The 23,264-nt window shown below is 49.2% G+C and overlaps 1 protein-coding gene across 1 annotated transcript in view; it reads left to right on the forward strand.

The window, feature by feature from the left end:
- si:dkey-234i14.6 (uncharacterized) overlaps positions 1-7,321 on the forward strand; it is a 20,634-nt gene extending 13,313 nt beyond the window's left edge. The window contains exons 3-5 of the mRNA XM_029654403.2: positions 3,367-3,576; positions 5,203-5,416; positions 6,016-7,321. Coding sequence (XP_029510263.1) covers positions 3,367-3,576; positions 5,203-5,416; positions 6,016-6,194 — 603 coding nt within the window. The 3' untranslated portion in view covers positions 6,195-7,321. The remainder of the gene's footprint in view (positions 1-3,366; positions 3,577-5,202; positions 5,417-6,015) is intronic.
- The last annotated feature ends 15,943 nt before the right edge of the window (positions 7,322-23,264 follow it).

The following is a 23,264-nucleotide window of genomic DNA, read 5'->3' on the forward strand; positions in this document are numbered from 1 at the left end:
GGTGAATGCAAATTGTAGATATACTAGGCATCCACTATATTGCTTACACATTGGCTAGGTTTGATCAGTGAAGTTGGTGAGCAGATGAAGCCCTTCTAGACAATTGAGATGGTCTCCTAACTAATAAACAGACACAGCCTCTTGGCTGCCCTGCAGGGAGAGATAAGCACCTGGATCATATTTACATAAGCAGTCATCACATGTCCTGCATAGCTAACCAGACACCAGGAAAAACACTGATAAGACACAGTTTATTCTCATAATAAAGAAGACAGGGCTGTGGGCACAGATGTAATAGCAATGCAAACAATGTAAAACACAAATATGAGAGAGACAGAGAACGAGGGTGCGCGCACGAGAGAGTTAAACCGCTTGTTCTATCCAAGGCTATGTCAGGTCAGTGTTTCATAAGGTTGAGCAGTAGCAGTGATGTGTCACATCTGTTTCTCAGAGACCTGTTTGTGTTCATCATGGGTTTACTCTGTTCTCTTATTGTGCTCCAGCTACATCCTCTCCACAGTGACAGATTCACACAGCTGTGACTTCCAATCACTACTTAACTTATCTATCTCTCGCTGGCCATTTCCGTTAGTTAATGAATTTAGCTCAGAGGATATGACCTGTTTACCCACCCCGCTCTCTCCTCTGCAGTGGTAAAACACTGTTGGTTCACACTGGTCTGGTTCATGTCATTGATGTGAATTTAGATCAATTCGGGGGGGGGGGGGTTAAAGGATAAAACACCCTTTTGGGGTGGAAAAGGGGTCAGATGTGTGAAAAAGAAAGAGAGAGATGAAGAAAGAGATGGAGAGTGAGAGCTAGAGAGATAATACACATGCACATAGAAAGAGAGAGGGTGAGAGAGGTAGAGAGCAGAGAGGGGAAAAGGGTGGTATAGAGGGCAACATCAAGTGAGATATATATATATTCAATATCTGAAGCACATTTACTGTACTAACACCATGTCATAACTAGTTAATTGTTGATATTTAAGGGAGAATCAACTACGGGCTATGCGTTCTATGGAAAATAATGAATGATATGGAAGGTGTGAACTAACCTTCCAAGGAGAACGCATAGACCCCCGATTTGATAACGCATAGACTACTGAGTTGATTATCCCTTTTATACCATGCCTACAATTTAACACATTTGCTGCAAGAAATTGGTTCATTTGCAGGTAAAAATATGTTCAACTTCCACTGAGGTAGCTAGCACAGCTACATAAGTTGCCTTGGTAACCAAACAAACAGACTTGCTTGTTTAGCTAACCAGACCATCAGTCCTAGGGCGCATTCGTAAATTCGCTCTGGCTATCTACTCCAATTTCAGAGCACTCTCATTTGAGTGTGCAAAAGCGCAGAATAACAGAAGAATTTACGAAAGTACCCCTAGCTGGCTGTTATGAAAATCGAATTGAACAATGTCAATAATATTGTCAATTCAACTTATGCTTTCAAAAGAAGCTCAAACATACACTGAACAAAAATATAAACGCAACATGCAACAATTAGTTACAGTTATAAGGAAATCAGTCAATTGCAATAAATACATTTCTATGGATTTCACATGACTGGGGATACAGATATGCATCTGTTGATCACAGATACCTAAACACTTATTTGGGATAGGGGGCAGCATTTTCACTTTTGGATGAATAATGTGCCTAGAGTGAACTGCCTCCTACTCAGTCCCAGATGCTAATATATGCATATTATTAGCAGTATTGGATAGAAAACACTCTGAAGTTTCCACAACTGTTTGAATGATGTCTGTGAGTATAACATAACTCATATGGCAGGCAAAAATCTGAGAAAAAATCCAAACAGGAGGTGGGAATTCTGAGGTTTGTAGTTTTTGAACTCACCCCTATCGAATACAGAGTGGGATATGGGTTATTTTGCACTTCCTAAGGCTTCCACTAGATGTCAACTGTCTTTGGAACTTTGTTTCAGGCTGCTCCTGTGAAGGGGGGCCGGATGGGAGCTGTTTGACTAAGGGGTCTGCCTGCAGCCTCGTTCTCAGTCACACGCTATCACATGAGAGGTATCTCTCGTTCCATTGCTTTTCTACAGACAATGGAATTCTCCGGTTGGAACATTATTGAACATTTATGATAAAAACATCCTAAAGATTGATTCTATACCTAGTTTGACAAGTTTCTTCGACCTGTAATAAAACTTTTTGAACATTTCGTCCGACTGGACCTGAACGCGATTTTGGATTTGTTTACCAAACGCCCTAACAAAAGAAGCTATTGGACATAAATGATGGACATTATCGAACAAAACAAGCATTTATTGTGGAACTGCGATTCCTGGGAGTGCATTCTGATGAAGATCATCAAAGGTGAGTGAATATTTATAATGCTATTTATGAATAATGTTGACTACCCAACATGGCGGATATTTCTCTGGCTGGTTTGGGCTCTGAGCGCCGTTCTCAGATATGCCTTTTCCGTAAATTAAAAAAAAAATCTTACACAGCGGTTGCATTAAGGAGAAGTTTATCTAAAGTACCACGCATATCACTTGAATGTTCATCAACATTTATAATGAGTATTTCTGTGAATTCACGTGGCTCTCTGCAATATCACTGCATGTTTTGGAACTACTGAACGTAACACGCCAATGTAAAATAAGATTTTTGTATATAAATATGAACTTTACCGAACAAAACATACATGAATTGTGTAACATGAAGTCCTATGCGTGTCATCTGATGAAGATCATTAAAGGTTAGTGATTAATTTTATCTATATTTGTGCTTTTTGTGACTCCTCTCTTTGGCTGGAAAAATGGCTGTGTTTTTTCTGTGGCTTGGTGGTGACCTAACATAATCGTTTGCGGAGCTTTCGCTGTAAACCATTTTTGAAATCAGACACTGTGGCTGGATTAACGAGAACGTTATCTTTAAAATGGTGCCTAATACTCGTATGTTTGAGAAATTTGATTTATGAGATTTCTGTTGATTTGTATTTGGTGCCCTGCAATTTCATTGGCTATTGGCGAGCGGAACCCCAGTCCTAGACAGGTTAAGGTAGGGGCGTGTCAGTATCTGGTATGACCACCATTTGCCTCATGCAGCGCGACACATTTCTGTCGCATAGAGTTGATCAGGCTGTTGATTATGGCCTGTGGAACGTTGTCCCATGTCCCTCTTCAATGGCTCTGCAAAGTTTATGGATATTGGCGGGAACTGGAACACACTGTCGTACACGTTGATGCACAGTATCCCAAACAGGCTCAACGGGTGACATGTCGGGTGAGAATGCAGGCCATGGAAGAACTGGGACATTTTCAGCTTCCAGGAATTGTGTACTTACTTACACACATACACTGACATCCCTCTCCTTTTCATCTCCAGGTGCCCACCCCAGAGATCCGAGCCCACAGCCTGTTCTTCGACTTGTCTGCGTACGGAGTGGAGGCTCTCAGGGAGCCGAAAAGCTCTGCCGTCAAGCCAGGGTTCCACCTCAAGATCTACGGAACCTTCCGGAACCGCTACATGGCTCTGGTCTGCCCCGCCTCAGACACCAAGATGGTCCGCTTCCTCCGACACACAGCTAACTCCTCGGTAAAGACCCTAGCAGGCACTGTCTATTTCTGATGACAGCACAGAGCATCCGTTCCATACCAATTCCCTGCACATTTCCCTAGGACCTTGGATGTGACCACTAGCCATTACCTAGAGCTAAGACCTATTCTTCAGGCTTGCCACAGTCTGCTTACCAACATAAATAAACTGAGGTTTAGAAAACAAATGGACAGAAAATGAATCAATCAATCATCCAATAATGAATGCTGTGATCACAGTATGTTTTCTGTGCCCTTCCATGCATGTGTGTATGAGCCTTGGCTCCCTGCTTGGCCAGACTAATGTACTGTATTTCTAATAATAACCCTGGCCACAGAGTCGCTTTTTACACCTACTTACCTCACACCTTTCTTCCAGCATATGACCCCTGACCACACTGTGTTAGTCTGTTGAGTACATAGAGCAAAGCCGTGTGTGTGTGTGGCTGGAGGGGCCATCTGTACACTCTTAGAAAAAAGGGTTACAAAAGCGTTCTTTGGCTGTCCCCGTAGGAGAACCCTTATTTTATTCCATGTAGAACACACACACGTATGCTGTTACTTGGTTACGGATGACTGTCCTGGTGTGGGCCGAAGGACAGATGAGTGGAGAGCACAGCAGTGTCACAGAGAGGGAGAGAGGAAGAGAGTAGAAGAGAGAGAAAGGAAGAAGGGGGGGGAATCATTCATTTCATGGCTGTAATCGTTTTACAATCGACGTGATAACAGAGCAGACGTCAGAGGAGGGTCAGAGATGTGTTTTCTACTGTTCTTTTTCAAGTTTCACTGTCTTCCAGAACATCAATGGATAAGATTAAAATGTCCTGATTATATTCCTGTACAATTGACTCTGGTAGGTACCGCAGTTTGTTTGTATAGCAGAGGTAGCTCACTGGGCTGTGCTCTTGGTTTGAGCAACAAATCTGAGCCCATGAGCTAACATGGTTTTGCACTGACAACTTGGGCTGTCAGTTACAGTCACTCAGGTCCCTCTTTTTCTCTAAGAGGATCTTCAGTTGCTTTGTCTTTGTCTTGGCCACACCAGATTTCTTTATCCAGCCCTTGGCTGGCTGGGTGGGAGGTGTTTCTGTTTGACTATAAAACTGTAGTGTGTAACTTTTCACACTACAATGAAACAATACCAAGTTTACAGTGCAACCTGACCACCAAGGCCCAATCTCCATGGGGTGTCACAGCATTTACAGGCTTGTGTGGGGGATGAGACCAGTGTAAATAAGACAGAATTCCTGAGAGGACCACAAAATGTTTTTGCATATATTAATTCAGAGTTCACCCTGTACAGATACAAGTAACCACAGAGATCATACATCAATATACTGTAGAGAGCATCAGAGTTATCCTCAGTGAACAACTTTCAGATAGATACCAGAGATGGATACTATAGTATTACTCTATCATATTCAATAGTCAGTCTCTGGATACTGTACCAGAGAGAAACAGTTTGACCACTCAGAAAGGCGAAGGGCTGACTAGTCCTTGGGCATTGTCCTTTGTTCCTGGACTTTTTGCCATGCAACTCCAGGTAACAGGTGCACACATAAATTAGGGGCGAGCCTACAAAACACATTCTGTTCCATGACTCATCTCTGGTTTCCTCTCCCTCCAGATCATGAAGAACATCTTCCACCAGTCGTTTAATGCGTATAAGACCGACATCGAGCCCCGTCTCAACGACCTGACACTGCATCGCATGCAGTGCAGTAGACGTCTATTTGACATCCAGCTGTCTCACCGGAGAGTCAGTGCCGCCTACATAGAGGGAGACAATGTGTCTGTGACCGTGGAGGGGGAGGCGGTACGGGTGCTCAACTTCGACACAGGTACACACAAATGCCCTGACATCAGCTTACATTGGTACACAAAAAAGTTCTGGCCTCACTTGTCGCAGTGCTCAACTTCTGTGGTATCACTAATGCAGGTATGTGTAACTCCTTGACTTCATCATCATCAACAGAGTGCTTGTTTTTCCCATAGGTAAAATAAATCACCCTTGTTGTCAAGGGGCCCCTATTTTTAGAGCATGAAGACACTTGAGAAGGAGAGAGAAATGGATGGATGAGATGAAGTGGTGTGACTCACTACTGTACTGAATGCCATTTTAGCCTCTGAAAATCAATTTCTCCATCTCTCTGAGGTTGCTTTTTACTTTACAACATTTCAACATCTTTTAGAGTACCCTTCAGTGTCTTTCAGGCTACGTGTAACCGTTTTTATTAATGAGGGGTTTATGAAATTAATAACGCCTTTTGATGTGTTTTATCGCTCATATTTTCAGTATCTTTGATAAGAGTACGATATAACATCTCTCCCAAGACCTCATGATTTCAGATTCATCTTCTCACTATGTTTGATAGATATTCAACTCACAGCACTGATAAAATGTATCTTTGTCCCCCCCCCCCCCCTCTCCTCCGACCAGGTTGTGGGGTGAACCTGGGGATGAGGGGTCTTGAGTCCTTGGGGACATTTATCTACCACACGGCCACGGCTGTGGACCAGAATGACATGTTGGAGGCCCTGTCCGCCAAGATCCAGCACTCCAGACAGGTGGCCGAGACCTTCAGGCAGACTGGTCTGGCACACACCATGTTCGAGTGACAGGAGGGAGAACACAGTGACACAGGGGGGCGGAGTGGGACACTGTCTCTAGAGTCTCTGTTTCAGCTGAAAGAGAAAAGTGACTTTTATATTCAATGTAAAAAAGCTGCTTTACCACCGTTGGACCATGGATCAGAGCACAGAGAGGGTTCTGAACAAGAAACAGACTCTATGGTTGAATGTACAGGAGGTTGGTGGCACCTTAATTGGGGAGGAAGGGCTCGTGGTAATGGCTGGAGTGGAATAAGGGGAATGGTATCAAATAAATCAAACACATGATTTCCAAGATTTCCAAGATTATGTATGGTCTGCCGTGAGGACCAACATATGTCAGTGTTTCATTTCAGGGATGGGAGTGTCTCTGTGTTCTACAGTGGCTTCCTTCCCTTACCTTCCATCATCCAACCAATCCTGTAGTTTCAGATAGATGTATGATGGACAGGAAGCTGTTAAAGAGCATTGAGATGCAGTCTTGCACTTGATGTTCTGTGGGTTTAACTGAAACTTGAATCGTGTGATGGAGTTTATTTTTTCCGGTGGAGTGACCTGTTTTGTGAGATATTCAGTACAGTATGTTCTAATTCTGTGTGTTTTTGACACCTTTGGTATGTGCCTGGTGCATCGTACAACTCACAAACCTTGGCCATTAGCCAGAAACAAATGGCTTCTGTTGTTACAAACCCTTTACTGCTAAAGAATGTTTGAGTAGCTTTGAAGATTCTAGAACTGCCTCTGATTAGGACTTTTAGTATTGTTGAAGGAAGCTGAGTGGCAGGCAGACAACGTCTAGTCCCTCTCCTCATCTCCACTAATATAAAAAGGCAGGATAGATGAACGCAATATGTGCAGATAAAAGGAAGGAGACAAGGAGAGGAAGCCAGTTTGTACTTTTGGGATTATGCACCCATAGTTCCACAGGAAGATGTGGAAGGAGCTCATTATGGCATTATGTTCCAATGGGGATGAAGAGAATTGACTAAGTAGTAACACGTGGGAGAAGGTATCATGTTGAAGTGCCATAAGTACTGGCTTAATCAGTCGTTACCACACCGGACTGATACAAGTGAAGATTGTACTCTTTCTATGGATATTGTTTGTTTGTCTAATAAAATATATGGTCTTTCAAATCACAGGTTTCTATGTACAGTATGTAGTTCATGGTTAGGTGATAATGCCATCTAGTGGTATTTTAGACGTTAGGACATAATTCTGTATCACAAGAGAGGCTTTGCACTTTTAAAAGTGTAATACTGCTCCCCCCACCAACTAAATATTGTAAAAATAACTCAAATAAAACACACAAGGATTAGGTTTAATGTACACATATTTGCATTATGCACTGTAAAGACAGAGTATACTGTACATTTAACCACCAGTATCAGGAGCATGGCCGTGCTTACCTGTTCCTAGCATCTACACTCTATCCAAGCTCCACAACCACAGTTAAGAGCCTACTGCCCCTAATCATAGAAAAGAAAACACTGGAAACTTAAACCTTTGACCCTTCATACAAAAGGTGTGTTAAGTTTGTACAACTGATTAACCCATCAACCACTCAATAGTTTATTGCCTCCTCTTGAGCAGTTTGCTGTGTAGTCTATTGTCCGTATGAAGGAGTTCTGGTTATGGAATGTTTGTTTGATGCTGGACATGGGCTGCATTGCTCTCTATCTCCTCTAGAGGGCGTTATGGGACACAGAACAATAGTTAGATGTCATCAAGCACTACTATCTCTCTTTCTCACCTTGGTGAATGCTCATATCAGGCATCGTAGCACGGCCTCCTTTCTCTGAGGACACAGGCTGGTCACCTGACCCACATAGCCCAGTAATCAGGACATGATGTGAGGCTGCTGGGACCACACACGCTAGTTGCTGATGCTTTCAACATCTTTGATGAACGTAAGAGGAGGTTGAAGATCCTAAAGTAAGCCATGATATGATTAAACGTGGGTATATGGTCTGACTGGATCTCACCTGCATCAGCACACAGAGATGGTTCATGTTCTGAGATACTGAGGTCAACCTTTACGTCCTTTATCTGATCTCTCTTACCTTGAGTTTCTCCATCCAGGTCCTCAGTAGAGAGCTAAGTATGTGTGGATCTGTGACCAGTAGAGCCCAGGCCACTCACTGCTGTTCAGCTCCTCCTGTCAAATCAAGGGTTCTTATATCTGTCTTGTTTCACATATGTACAAGTGTCTAACCTGTACAAGTGTGTGTGGTGTGAAATGGAAATGCGTTTGTTGCATATCCCACTCAGACACCCACTGAGAGTAGGGTGTCAACCAGAGGGATTGGCAATTATTGACGGCGACCCTGTAGCCAAGTGCCTTGCTCAAGAGCAGATTGACAGATTTTTACCAGCTAGTCAGCTCGGGATTTGAAATAGCAAGCTTTTGGTTACTGGCCCAGCGTTCTTAACCGCTAGGCTACCTGCCGCACCTGTCAGTCATCAAAGAGAGACAGAGTAGCCCATGACAGATTAAGGTATCTCATTCCCATATGTTCATATCATAGTATGGTAAATTCTATTACATTTTAGTCAATTCAGGAGGGCCCAAATGTTGAGATCCGGGGAACAAGCTTTAGGAGCTTAGCAACTTCCTGGCAGATCTAGATTCAATCCAATCTGCCTTATCCTGCAATACCAACAACTGCAGAGCAGTCTTATTGTTTTTATTAAGGCGATGTTGGAGGTGTAACTGTGTTGGAGCTGTCAATTCAGCAAGCAGTTCCCGGTATTATACCTATCACGGATATTGCCATTGGATGCACAGAGTAGCATTAGTACTATAAATCCTATGCAGCCTTCATGCATGTTGTAATCTACACCTATTTTGTAATATGATTTTCAATTTGAGTCTCTTTATTTCTATATAACCTAGACACCATCTTGCTCTGAACTGTTAACGCCGGTGGGATTTAAGGACAGGTGTGGTTTTGTGACAGTGACGGCAAGATAATGGCACCGCAGGAGATGGCTGCCGTTTTACGGGCTCCTAACCAATTGTGCTATTTTGTGTTTTTTCAAATTGTTTGTAACTTATTTTGTACATAATGTTTCTGCCACAGTCTCTTATGACCGAAAAGAGCTTCTGGATATCAGGAAAGGCTCAAATCCCCATCATTCACATGAAGAAAACGCAGATAAACTGGGTGAGCTCTGTTGAAGAATATCCTACCAACGGGACATTAAAAGCAGTAATATCTTATGTTTCACCTAGTTGTGGCTGAACGACGACATGCATAATAAACAGTTGGCAGGATTTTCCATGCATCTGCAAGACATAATAGCTGCCTCTGGTAAGACAAGGGGTGGCTGTCTGTAGGGGTAGGTACTACTTGGCCACCAGCCCTGCCCAGGGCCCGACATTCTGCCCTCCTCTCCAGCATGCACCTCCAGAATTGCAGGCAGGCAGGCTCAAGGACAAGGCTGTAAGATGGCCTGGCACACAGCAGGTGCACCACCTAGTTGATGATCATGATTTTTTTTTCATGACTCTAGTCAACTCATTAATTTTAGTCGTTCGTTTGACCTGCTAGTGCTGGCCGCAATGAGTCCTACAGCAGGATTGAAAGCCAATTTATGCTTGTATGCTTTATACCAATAGACATGATTGGTTGACGGTAGGTGAGGGCGGGAGATATAAACACAAACTCACTTCCTTGACAAATTACATCACAACAGCACTGTGCTGCTCCGAGAAGCTCAAGAAGTATGAATGCCCTGACTTCTGCAGAGGTCATACCATCGTGCTAAATGCTACACGGCCAATGCAGTTGTCGGATTGGCCTTTAAGGGCCAATTTAGGTTTGATACGAAAATGTGGTTTGAAACTCCGTAAGGAGGGTGTGACTAAGCTTTGTAGAACCAAAACATTACACAGCCTCTGCTCAACAAACTCAAACTCGAGAACAAATCCTTTGGTGGACTGCAATTAGTGAAGGACTGTGCGAATCACCTTGCGTGGCTACCCAGACTCCTTTCTCCGTTCAAACGCTATGCTGCGCCCACAGACACAGCAGAATAATTTAGTTTGAGTCGTCAGGCTACTTAACCTCTTGCTTCTACCTGAGACGCTTGCGTCCCAACTAGAGCTCTGGAAATGCAAATGCGCTACGCTAAATGCTAATAGTATTAGTTAAAACTCAAACGTTCATTAAAATACACATGCAGGGTATCTAATTAAAGCTACACTCGTTGTGAATCCAGGCAACAAGTCAGATTTTTAAAATGCTTTTCGGCGAAAGCATGAGAAGCTATTATCTGATAGCATGCACCAATACACTACAACACAAAAGCCACGCAGGAGACGTAAACAAAATAATTAGCATTTCGGCGTTACACAAACCGCACAATAAAATAGAAAACAGTCATTACCTTTCACCATCTTCTTTGTTGGCACTCCTAGATGTCCCATAAACACTATTGGGTCTTTATTTCGATTAAATCGGTCCATATAAAGCCAAGATATTGTTATATGTAGACTGTGTGATAAACGAAAAAAACAGCGTTTTCAAAACGTAACGTCATTTTTTTAAATTCAAAAAGTCGACGATAAACTTTCACAAAACACTTCGAAATACGTTTGTAATGCAACTTTAGGTATTAGTAAACGTTAATAAGCGATAAAATTCATCAGGAGGCGATGTAAAGATCATTAGCTGTCCGTCTGGAAAAATGTCCGGCTAGAAACTCAACGAAAATATCCGGTCCTAGACCATAGGAGATACGGTGCCCTGCATGTGTTTGACCAAGAAAAAACTCGAAGGGAAATGACAAGACTCTAGACACCGTGTGGAAGCTGTAGGTACTGCAACCTCAGTCAATTAATTGTGGTTCACCTTTATCAATGGGTTCAAGTAGCGCATGGATATATTTTCCCATTTTCAGTGATCAGTTTTCCTGTGCTTTTCGATGTAAATGCCGTTCTAGTAAAGCCACAGCAGTGATTTAACCAGTTTTATAAACGTCTGAGTGTTTTCTATCCACACAGACTAAGCAAATGCATATACTATATTCCTGGCATGAGTAGCAGGGCGCTGAAATGTTGCGCGATTTTTAACAGAATGTTCAAAAAAGTAGAGGGTAGAAGCAACAGGTTAACACCCTCAATGCAGTCAAGACTTCATTGGCAGACTTCATTGAGCCCTCAGACAGCCCCTGGGCGGCGCCAGTCGTCATGGTTCCGAAGAAGGGGGGCAAGCAAGGGTTCTGTGCGGACTACAGGCGGCTGAATGAGGTAACCAGGAAGGACTCATACCCCATACCACGTATCGATGAGTCGCTGGACCTGGTTAGGGGGTCCTCCTGGTTCTCCTCACTAGACCTCCGCAGTGGCTACTGGCAGGTGCCCCTCTCCCCAGAGGCCAGAGCCAAAACTGCGTTCTCCACTAACAGAGGACACTGGCAGTTCAAGGTCCTGTGCTTTGGCCTGTGCAACGCTCCAGCTACTTTTGAGCGTTTGATGGACAGGGTGCTGGATGGCATCCCCCGACAGCAGTGTCTGGTATACCTCGATGACATCCTGGCCCATGGCAGCTCCTTCCAGTCAGCCCTGGGGGCGCTACGGCGTGTGCTGGAGAGGGTGGCTGCCGCAGGTCTGAAGCTCCACCCCGAGAAGTGCCACTTCATGAGGAGAGAGGTGTCCTTCTTGGGCCACCGAGTGGGGAAGGAGGGGATCAGCACCATGGAGGACAAGGTAGGGGCTGTCAGAGACTGGCCCACCCCCACCGACCAGCGTCAGCTGAAGAGCTTCCTGGGCCTGGCCTCGTACTACAGGAGGTTTGTACGGGGCTTCTCAAGCGTTGCTGCTCCACTGAACCGCCTGCTGCCGAAGGACAAGGCTTTCACTTGCATAGTGGAGTGTGAGGAGGCGTTCAACACCCTCAAACGTGCACTGATCGAGGCCCCCGTGCTCGCCCCCCCTGACCTCACCTTGCCCTTTATCCTGGACACAGACGCGAGCAATGTGGGCATGGGTGGGGTGCTGGCCCAGGTGGGGCCAGAGGGGGAGAGAGTGGTGGCGTACTTCAGCAAAACATTTGACAAACATGAGCGCCGCTACTGTGTCACCCGGCGGGAGCTCTTGGCTGTTGTGGCTTCCGTCAAACACTTCAAGTACTACCTGGGTGGTCTGCCCTTTACTGTAAGGACTGACCACTCTGCTCTCCAGTGGCTCATGTCTTTCAGAGAGCCAGAGGGGCAGGTGGCACGCTGGTTGGAGGAGCTTCAGCCGTATGACTTCACGGTGGTGCACAGGGCAGGGGCACGCCACTCCAACGCCGACGCCATGTCCCGTCGGCCCTGTACTGCAGACGGCTGCCGCCACTGTGAACGGAGAGAGGGACGGGAGAGAGAGCTGCGGGCAGAGGAGGGTGTCTGTGCCACAGTGTGTCGGGCGAGCGGGCCTGTCTGCTGTGAGCTGCAGACTGTCGACGTGGCTGAATGGCGGCAGCAGCAGGGACGGGACACAGACCTACAGCCAGTGCTACAGTGGGTAGAGGCGCAGGTGAGGCCACCATGGGAAGAGGTGACAGCGCTCTCACTCGCGACCAAAGGGTTGTGGTCGAAGTTTGAGAGACTGCGGCTGGCTGATGGCGTGCTACAGCGGGCATGGAAGGAGTCAGCTACGGGAGAGGAGAGGTGGCAGGTGGTGGTCCCAAAAGCATTGCGGGAGGCTGTGCTCCAGAGTACTCATGGGGGTGGGGACTGGACACTTTGGGGTCACAAAAACACTGCGCCGTCTCCGTCAGGGCTTCTACTGGGGGCAGCACAAGAGGGATGTGGAGGACTTTTGTCGCCGCTGTGACAACTGCACAGCGAGAAAGGGCCCCCAGGCCGCTCTCATGCTCAGCTCCAACAGTTCCCAGTGGGGGCTCCCATGGAGAGGGTGGGAGTGGATGTAGTTGGGCCGTTCCCCACCACAGACAGTGGAAACCGCTGGGTGCTCACGGCCATGGACTATTTCACAAAATGGCCCGAGGCCTATGCTCTGCCTGACCAGGAGGCAGAGACCATCGTCGACGCCCTGACAGCGGGGATGTTCAGCAGGTTTGGAGCTGCAGAGTCCATCCACAGCGACCAAGGCAGAAACTTTGAGTCCCGTGTGTTCGCCACCATGTGTGAGAGGCTGGGTATGCACAAGACCCGCACTACTCCTCTCCATCCTCAAAGTGATGGCCTTGTGGAGCGCTTCAACCAAACGCTTGGACAGCAGCTGGCCATCGTCTCTTCCAAACACCAGCGTGACTGGGACAAGCACCTGCCTATGGTCCTCATGGCATGCCGCTCCGCTGTCCAAGACTCCACCTCCTGCACGCCTGCCCTCCTCATGCTGGGGAGAGAGATCCGCACCCCTGCGGAGATGGCGTTTGGTCGGCCCCTGGATAGCCCTCATGTTCCTCCGGGGCCGGAGTATGCCCGGAGACTCCAGGACCGCCTGGAGACAGCCCACACCTTCGCCAGAGAGCAGCTGGTGAATGCAGGTGTGAGGCAGAAAAGGAACTATGACGTGCACACCCGGGAAGGCACTTTGTGGCTGGGGAGCTGGTCTGGGTCTACAGCCCCCTAAGGAAAAAAGGCAGATGCCCCAAGTTGGACAGTCACTGGGTGGGACCCTGCAGTGTCCTGGAGAGGGTAGGGGAGGTTGTGTACCGGTGCAGCTTCCTCCCAGGGGGAGAAAGGTGGCACTGCACCGGGACAGGTTAGCCCCATACAGAGGGGCCTCTTCTCCCCAAACCCCAGGAACCCCCACAATTCCCCTCTCTGGCAATGACATTCTCCAGGCACCCACCCTCAGGTGCCGCAGACAAGGCTCCAGACAGCCCACTCCCCCTGTCTCCCCCCCTGTGTCACCGCGTGGTTCCCCAGAGCCACGGACTGTATTACCCGTTCCCGCTTCCTTGTCCCCCATATCCCTGCCTTCATCCCCTGGTTCCCAGAGGGGCACTCTGCGACCATCACGGCCACGCAGGCAAAGGAGACCTCCGGGTCGCTTCAGAGACTTTGTTTGTTCCCTCGGGGACGAGGGACTTTGTGGTGGGGGGGCTGTGTAGCGACCCGCACAGACAGCTGTGTGTCATGTGTTAGGCTAGGAGGTGGTTGTGTTGTACTGACCAGTACCCGGTGTTCGCGGGGTCCGACATGTCAATCAACCTGCTATCTGCCAATCACGGGAATGCCTGGAATGTTCTGATGCCGGGCATCCTGGTGGTTGGCGGAGTGGCGTGGAGGGGGTTGGGCAGGGGGGTGGAGCATTGGAAGTTAAGACCAGGTTCAGCCTTTGTTCTCTCTCTCTTACGTCTGGGCTTCACAAGAGAAGGTCACGATTGGCTTGTGGGTTATCTGTCATCTTTTTGGCGTGTGCTACGGCCCAAACAGTAGCCTGTGTAAAGTTGGTTTAATAAACCGTCAATTCGCAAACTCAAGCCTCTGTCTGGACAATTGTTCATTTATGATCTAGTCAGGTCATTACATTGGTGTCAGAAGTAAAAACGTTGATACAAGTTAGCCAGCTAGCTAGCTGACTTATGTGGCTAGCTACCGTAGGTGAGAACGGGATTGAAAATGCTTCGAGGGAATCCGAAAGTGAAGGTGGAGGTAGGGGACGATTATGGCCAAGGAGGTGCGTGTGAATGGACGTCGGGGGTTCTGTCTGAGGAGATCGCCAGGGCGTCGGAGCGCAGAGGCCGCTTGAGGGAGGACGTTAGAGCGATGGCGGCTGAAGCGGGCATGAGTGCTTCGTCGACTGTATTTCGCGCAGATTCTGGTGGGCGGACCGAAGTGGTGACGTCGACGCGGCGTGACGAGGAATCTGGGGCTCAGGATGTAAACAAACATGGCGGCGCCCAGTTCCCGGCTGCGTCCGTATCTGTTAAGACCCCGAAGTATTCCGGTAAGGCGGATTGGGAAGCTTTTCATGCTCAGTTTGAACTGTTAGCTCATTTTGGAGTGGGAAGGTGAACGGAAAGGCTCTGGAGCAACGAACCGCCCTTGCTGTCTCTGCCTGGCCGATTCCCCTCTTTCCACTGGGATTCTCTGCCTCTACCCTGTTACGGGGGCTGAGTCACTGGCTTACTGGGGCTCTCTCATGCCGTCCCTGGGGGTGCGTCACCTGGGTGGGTTGATTCACTGTTGTGGTCGGCCTGTCTGGGTTGGCGCCCCCCCCTTGGGTTGTACCGTGGCGGAGATCTTTGTGGGCTATACTCGGCCTTGTCTCAGGATGGTAAGTTGGTGGTTGAAGATATCCCTCTAGTGGTGTGGGGGCTGTGCTTTGGCAAAGTGGGTGGGGTTATATCCTTCCTGTTTGGCCCTGTCCGGGGGTGTCCTCGGATGGGGCCACAGTGTCTCCTGACCCCTCCTGTCTCAGCCTCCAGTATTTATGCTGCATTAGTTTATGTGTCGGGGGGCTAGGGTCAGTTTGTTATATCTGGAGTACTTCTCCTGTCCTATTCGGTGTCCTGTGTGAATCTAAGTGTGCGTTCTCTAATTCTCTCCTTCTCTCTTTCTTTCTCTCTCTCGGAGGACCTGAGCCCTAGGACCATGCCCCAGGACTACCTGACATGATGACTCCTTGCTGTCCCCAGTCCACCTGGCCATGCTGCTGCTCCAGTTTCAACTGGCCTGGGCCCTAGGACCATGTCCCAGGACTACCTGACATGATGACTCCTTGCTGTCCCCAGTCCACCTGGCCATGCTGCTGCTCCAGTTTCAACTGTTCTGCCTTACTATTATTCAACCATGCTGGTCATTTATGAACATTTGAACATCTTGGCCACGTTCTGTTATAATCTCCACCCGGCACAGCCAGAAGAGGACTGGCCACCCCACATATGCTCTCTCTAATTCTCTCTTTCTTTCTCTCTCTCGGAGGACCTGAGCCCTAGGACCGTGCCCCAGGACTACCTGACATGATGACTCCTTGCTGTCCCCAGTCCACCTGACTGTGCTGCTGCTCCAGTTTCAACTGTTCTGCCTTATTATTATTCGACCATGCTGGTCATTTATGAACATTTTAACATCTTGGTCATGTTCTGTTATAATCTCTACCCGGCACAGCCAGAAGAGGACTGGCCACCCCACATAGCCTGGTTCCTCTCTAGGTTTCTTCCTAGGTTTTGGCCTTTCTAGGGAGTTTTTCCTAGCCACCGTGCTTTTACACCTGCATTGTTTGCTGTTTGGGGTTTTAGGCTGGGTTTCTGTACAGCACTTTGAGATATCAGCTGATGTACGAAGGGCTATATAAATAAATTTGATTTGATTTGATTTGATTTTAGGGGGTGGTCGGATGAAGAAAGGGCACTGCAGTTGGCTTTATGCCTCACGGATGAAGCTCTGGCCTGTTTGATATTGATTAGCCCCGAGGACAGGCATGATTATGGTGCTTTAGTGGGAGCACTGAGGAGGCGCTATGGACAGTGTGTACAGCCCGGGCTACTGCGCTCCGAACTGAGTAATAGACGCAGGCAGCCTGGAGAGCCTCTACGGGTGCTAGCTAATGACATTGAGAGCCTCTCTCGGCGGGCATATGCTCACATGCCCCCCTCCGTGCAGAGCGAGCTAGCACGGGACCAGTTCATACAGGCGCTCTCTCCTACGGAGCTGCGCATACAGACCCAGCTGGCTCATCCTGAGTCATTGCAGACAGCCTTGGAGATGGCTTTGGAGAGGGAGCTGTTGTGGGCTGGGGCTTCAGCTGGGGCTTTGGTGGGGGTGCAGGGAGACACACCCTCTGTGCGAGCTGGGGGGCAGAGCAGCCCGGAGCCGGAAAAGCCTGCTTGGGTGGCCGAAATGACAAAACTAATTCGTGCTGTGTCGCTACAGGCGGAACGAAACACACGCCCTGGTCCCAGGGTCTGCTGGGGTTGTGGCCAGCCAGGCCATCTGCGCCGAGATTGCCCCATGTCCCCCAGAGCTCAGGGAAACGGCTCGGGGTCCGCATAGACCGGGCAGTGCGGACCCCTGGCTTTCTATCCTAACCACCATCATCTTCAGGAGGAGCCCACCGGCACAGACGGGGAAGCAAGGCTCCACTTCCCCCAGAAGCAGACGAGGGCAAGCGGATGGAGCCTGTTGTTGTGGTGGGCCGGACCTGTGTTGGGGACTTTGTCATGTCCCTGTCACTGTGGAGGGGTGCCCTGCTCCGCCCTGGTGGACACTGGGTCCACAGTAACCCTGGTGAGGCCAGATATTGTGCCAGGTTGGACTCAGTGTGAGCCTACAACTGTGCAGCTCCGCACAGTCACAGGTGAGCTGGCACCCATGAAAGGGAAGGGAATAATGACTCTGACAGTAGGGGGCAGGACTGTGCGTCATCCTGTGTGGGTGGCGGCTGTGCAGGATCCTTGTATCCTGGGGTTGGACTTTCTTAGGAGCACAGGCTGCCAGTTAGACCTAAATAGGGGCACACTGAGCTTCCAGGGAGGGACGGAAGTCACCATGGCCCCCCCTAATGTCACATTCACTCAACCCAACAAACCCTTTACTCCAACAGTTAAAGCAGCAGAGACTCATGGCTGCACCCCCTCCCCCACAGCTGTGTGTTACATTCCCCCAGCTACCTCCATGACACAGCCCTCTGTGAGCCCGGGCCGCACCCCCCCCCGGCCCAGCTACCCCAGATGGGAGAGGAGAGGACACTGTCTGCAGTGAGGGAGATATGGGGGAGGAACTGTGTTGGTCTTGACCCCGAGCAGCAGGAACGGTTGTGGCAGTTGCTGTTTGAATTCAGAGACAGCTTTGCGTTGAGTGAGGAAGAGGTGGGTCAGACTCATCTGGTGCAGCATGAGATCGACACAGGTGATGCTCGACCCATCAAGATGCGTCCCCGCCGTATCCCGCTGGCACGCCAGGAGGCGGCAGACAAGGCTGTGTTGGAGATGCAGCGGGCAGACTTCATTGAGCCCTCAGACAGCCCCTGGGCGGCGCCAGTCGTCATGGTTCCGAAGAAGGGGGGGCAAGCTGAGGTTCTGTGCGGACTACAGGCGGCTGAATGAGGTAACCAGGAAGGACTCATACCCCATACCACGTATCGATGAGTCGCTGGACCTGGTTAGGGGTCCTCCTGGTTCCCCTCACTAGACCTCCGCAGTGGCTACTGGCAGGTGCCCCTCTCCCCAGAGGCCAGAGCCAAAACTGCGTTCTCCACTAACAGAGGACACTGGCAGTTCAAGGTCCTGTGCTTTGGCCTGTGCAACGCTCCAGCTACTTTTGAGCGTTTGATGGACAGGGTGCTGGATGGCATCCCCCGACAGCAGTGTCTGGTATACCTCGATGACATCCTGGCCCATGGCAGCTCCTTCCAGTCAGCCCTGGGGCGCTACGGCGTGTGCTGGAGAGGGTGGCTGCCGCAGGTCTGAAGCTCCACCCCGAGAAGTGCCACTTCATGAGGAGAGAGGTGTCCTTCTTGGGCCACCGAGTGGGGAAGGAGGGGATCAGCACCATGGAGGACAAGGTAGGGGCTGTCAGAGACTGGCCCACCCCACCGACCAGCGTCAGCTGAAGAGCTTCCTGGGCCTGGCCTCGTACTACAGGAGGTTTGTACGGGGCTTCTCAAGCGTTGCTGCTCCACTGAACCGCCTGCTGCCGAAGGACAAGGCTTTCACTTGCATAGTGGAGTGTGAGGAGGCGTTCAACACCCTCAAACGTGCACTGATCGAGGCCCCCGTGCTCGCCCCCCCTGACCTCACCTTGCCCTTTATCCTGGACACAGACGCGAGCAATGTGGGCATGGGTGGGGTGCTGGCCCAGGTGGGGCCAGAGGGGGAGAGAGTGGTGGCGTACTTCAGCAAAACATTTGACAAACATGAGCGCCGCTACTGTGTCACCCGGCGGGAGCTCTTGGCTGTTGTGGCTTCCGTCAAACACTTCAAGTACTACCTGGGTGGTCTGCCCTTTACTGTAAGGACTGACCACTCTGCTCTCCAGTGGCTCATGTCTTTCAGAGAGCCAGAGGGGCAGGTGGCACGCTGGTTGGAGGAGCTTCAGCCGTATGACTTCACGGTGGTGCACAGGGCAGGGGCACGCCACTCCAACGCCGACGCCATGTCCCGTCGGCCCTGTACTGCAGACGGCTGCCGCCACTGTGAACGGAGAGAGGGACGGGAGAGAGAGCTGCGGGCAGAGGAGGGTGTCTGTGCCACAGTGTGTCGGGCGAGCGGGCCTGTCTGCTGTGAGCTGCAGACTGTCGACGTGGCTGAATGGCGGCAGCAGCAGGGACGGGACACAGACCTACAGCCAGTGCTACAGTGGGTAGAGGCGCAGGTGAGGCCACCATGGGAAGAGGTGACAGCGCTCTCACTCGCGACCAAAGGGTTGTGGTCGAAGTTTGAGAGACTGCGGCTGGCTGATGGCGTGCTACAGCGGGCATGGAAGGAGTCAGCTACGGGAGAGGAGAGGTGGCAGGTGGTGGTCCCAAAAGCATTGCGGGAGGCTGTGCTCCAGAGTACTCATGGGGGTGGGGACTGGACACTTTGGGGTCACAAAAACACTGCGCCGTCTCCGTCAGGGCTTCTACTGGGGGCAGCACAAGAGGGATGTGGAGGACTTTTGTCGCCGCTGTGACAACTGCACAGCGAGAAAGGGCCCCCAGGCCGCTCTCATGCTCAGCTCCAACAGTTCCCAGTGGGGGCTCCCATGGAGAGGGTGGGAGTGGATGTAGTTGGGCCGTTCCCCACCACAGACAGTGGAAACCGCTGGGTGCTCACGGCCATGGACTATTTCACAAAATGGCCCGAGGCCTATGCTCTGCCTGACCAGGAGGCAGAGACCATCGTCGACGCCCTGACAGCGGGGATGTTCAGCAGGTTTGGAGCTGCAGAGTCCATCCACAGCGACCAAGGCAGAAACTTTGAGTCCCGTGTGTTCGCCACCATGTGTGAGAGGCTGGGTATGCACAAGACCCGCACTACTCCTCTCCATCCTCAAAGTGATGGCCTTGTGGAGCGCTTCAACCAAACGCTTGGACAGCAGCTGGCCATCGTCTCTTCCAAACACCAGCGTGACTGGGACAAGCACCTGCCTATGGTCCTCATGGCATGCCGCTCCGCTGTCCAAGACTCCACCTCCTGCACGCCTGCCCTCCTCATGCTGGGGAGAGATCCGCACCCCTGCGGAGATGGCGTTTGGTCGGCCCCTGGATAGCCCTCATGTTCCTCCGGGGCCGGAGTATGCCCGGAGACTCCAGGACCGCCTGGAGACAGCCCACACCTTCGCCAGAGAGCAGCTGGTGAATGCAGGTGTGAGGCAGAAAAGGAACTATGACGTGCACACCCGGGGAAGGCACTTTGTGGCTGGGGAGCTGGTCTGGGTCTACAGCCCCTAAGGAAAAAAGGCAGATGCCCCAAGTTGGACAGTCACTGGGTGGGACCCTGCAGTGTCCTGGAGAGGGTAGGGAGGTTGTGTACCGGGTGCAGCTTCCTCCCAGGGGGAGAAAGGTGGCACTGCACCGGGACAGGTTAGCCCCATACAGAGGGGCCTCTTCTCCACAAACCCCAGGAACCCCCACAATTCCCTCTCTGGCAATGACATTCTCCAGGCACCCACCCTCAGGTGCCGCAGACAAGGCTCCAGACAGCCCACTCCCCTGTCTCCCCCTGTGTCACCGCGTGGTTCCCCAGAGCCACGGACTGTATTACCCGTTCCCGCTTCCTTGTCCCCCATATCCCTGCCTTCATCCCCTGGTTCCCAGAGGGGCACTCTGCGACCATCACGGCCACGCAGGCAAAGGAGACCTCCGGGTCGCTTCAGAGACTTTGTTTGTTCCCTCGGGGACGAGGGACTTTGTGGTGGGGGGGCTGTGTAGCGACCCGCACAGACAGCTGTGTGTTATGTGTTAGGCTAGGAGGTGGTTGTGTTGTACTGACCAGTACCCGGTGTTCGCGGGGTCCGACATGTCAATCAACCTGCTATCTGCCAATCACGGGAATGCCTGGAATGTTCTGATGCCGGGCATCCTGGTGGTTGGCGGAGTGGCGTGGAGGGGGGTTGGGCAGGGGGGTGGAGCATTGGAAGTTAAGACCAGGTTCAGCCTTTGTTCTCTCTCTCTTACGTCTGGGCTTCACAAGAGAAGGTCACGATTGGCTTGTGGGTTATCTGTCATCTTTTTGGCGTGTGCTACGGCCCAAACAGTAGCCTGTGTAAAGTTGGTTTAATAAACCGTCAATTCGCAAACTCAAGCCTCTGTCTGGACAATTGTTCATTTATGATCTAGTCAGGTCATTACAATAATACTAATAATTAAAAACAAAAACAAATATTAAAATAAAATAAAAAATATATATTTAAACTGGAACAACCATTTCAGGGTGAAATAAATCCAACTAACAAAACATGTATGTGATTTATCTTTGTGTAGCATAAGATTAATTAATTAATTAATCAATCAATGCACATGCAAAAATACAGATATTGAAACAAACAATTCAAAAAATCGAACTGCAATAGAGCATGCTGGGAAGTATGATAATGATGAGGTGTAGTTTTGCAGACCAGCTCGACCAGTGGTCACCAACCTATTTTGAGTCAAGATCACTTACTGAGTCAAAATGTAAGCTGAGATACACTGCTCAGATTTTTTTTAAACATAATTTAAAAACATAAGCCTATGCAACATTAACCAATTAAAAACAATTATGTAGCAATGAGTTTTGTGCAGTACGCCCAATATATTACCACTGCATATTGGCTATGCTTGAATTGCCGTGCCAATATTGTTCTTCTCTGACCATTTAGAAATGATATTTCAACATGTTTGGTATATGATCACACTGTTAATATATAATTTGTAGTATTACTTGTGAGGCACAGCTGAGTGAGCATAATATGTTTGTTTTTTTACTGGGCTGATGGCCTGCATTTGATGGTCAGTCTGAGGGGAGAGAGCAGCAGTAAGGCTGCCTCTCAACCGACTCACCGTCCCTCCTCTCTCCCTTCCTCTGCTGAGAAAAGGGGACACAGTCTTCCAGCTGATGGTGAAACTTAAGTCGCACTGCATTACTTCTGCCTCATGCACCAATTCATGTTGTTACTCCTATGAACAGAGAAAGTAAAATATTCTTTGATATAAAAAAAAGACACAAGCTTATCGAAACGCTTTGCTCTATTCATTCATTGCAGCTGCAGTGCTGGTTGTAGCGTGAGTGGAAATAGGGAGAATGTGAATTTGTTGGCATAGAAAAGTGTTAAAGTGTTGACAGTGCTGAATAACAATTTAAACATGAACTTACTCATAAAAACAGCAGTTCTTTGCCGTATTCGTTGAGTCTCTCTCTATAGTTTTAAACGTTTTGAAATCTCACATTATTAACTTTTCTGTGCATTTGAGGCTAATTCTTTACAGTCTATTGTGCGAGGAAACTTGCAGACACAGTGAACTGAGCTATCTGATTGGCCAGCGGTAGGCCTATAGTTGCACTTGATTTGCTCTCTGGGCTTGCTGAGTAGAAGGAGTTCTACCTTCAGACACATGAAATTGTTGAAAATTAGAAGACTTTGCCTTCCCGGAGCTAGGGCGGCTGAATCAAGTGCACCTACCACCAACAGTGGAAAACGGATTAAAAAAAACATGAATGCTAGGCTTTATCGTTGTGTTTTTACAGAAATGTTTGGTGATCAACAAGGAACGCCATGGAGATTGACCAGTTGAACACGATCGGCCGGTTGGTGACCACTGATGTAAAGTGTGTATAAATGCCTTGATGATTTGAATTTGCAAGCATTTGGGGGGAAGTGCATTAATGTTTCAGCAGTTCCAGCAGCTACATCTTTATTACAAAAAAACTATATCCACACACTCTGGAAATTACTGTATGGTTAGGGTACAGTGTTGTTCCCTGGGGTACAAAATGGTCAAAGGTACACATAAGGTACTTTCAGAGGCACACTTAGAACTCACATGTTGCTTGTCGGTTTCTTTCAAGGTATATGTACAGATAATCAAGTATAGTGGTAAATTGGTTTGGTATTGGTTTCGGTAGAATACAAAAAGGCTACTTTGCGCACACGCTACAGCTTTTGGGACTTCATCTATAATAATTTGGCTGCCCTAAATTATTTTTTACCAGCAGG

The sequence above is a fragment of the Oncorhynchus nerka genome, linkage group LG9a, assembly GCF_034236695.1.
Source record: "Oncorhynchus nerka isolate Pitt River linkage group LG9a, Oner_Uvic_2.0, whole genome shotgun sequence".
In the NCBI taxonomy this organism is placed as follows: domain Eukaryota; kingdom Metazoa; phylum Chordata; class Actinopteri; order Salmoniformes; family Salmonidae; genus Oncorhynchus; species Oncorhynchus nerka.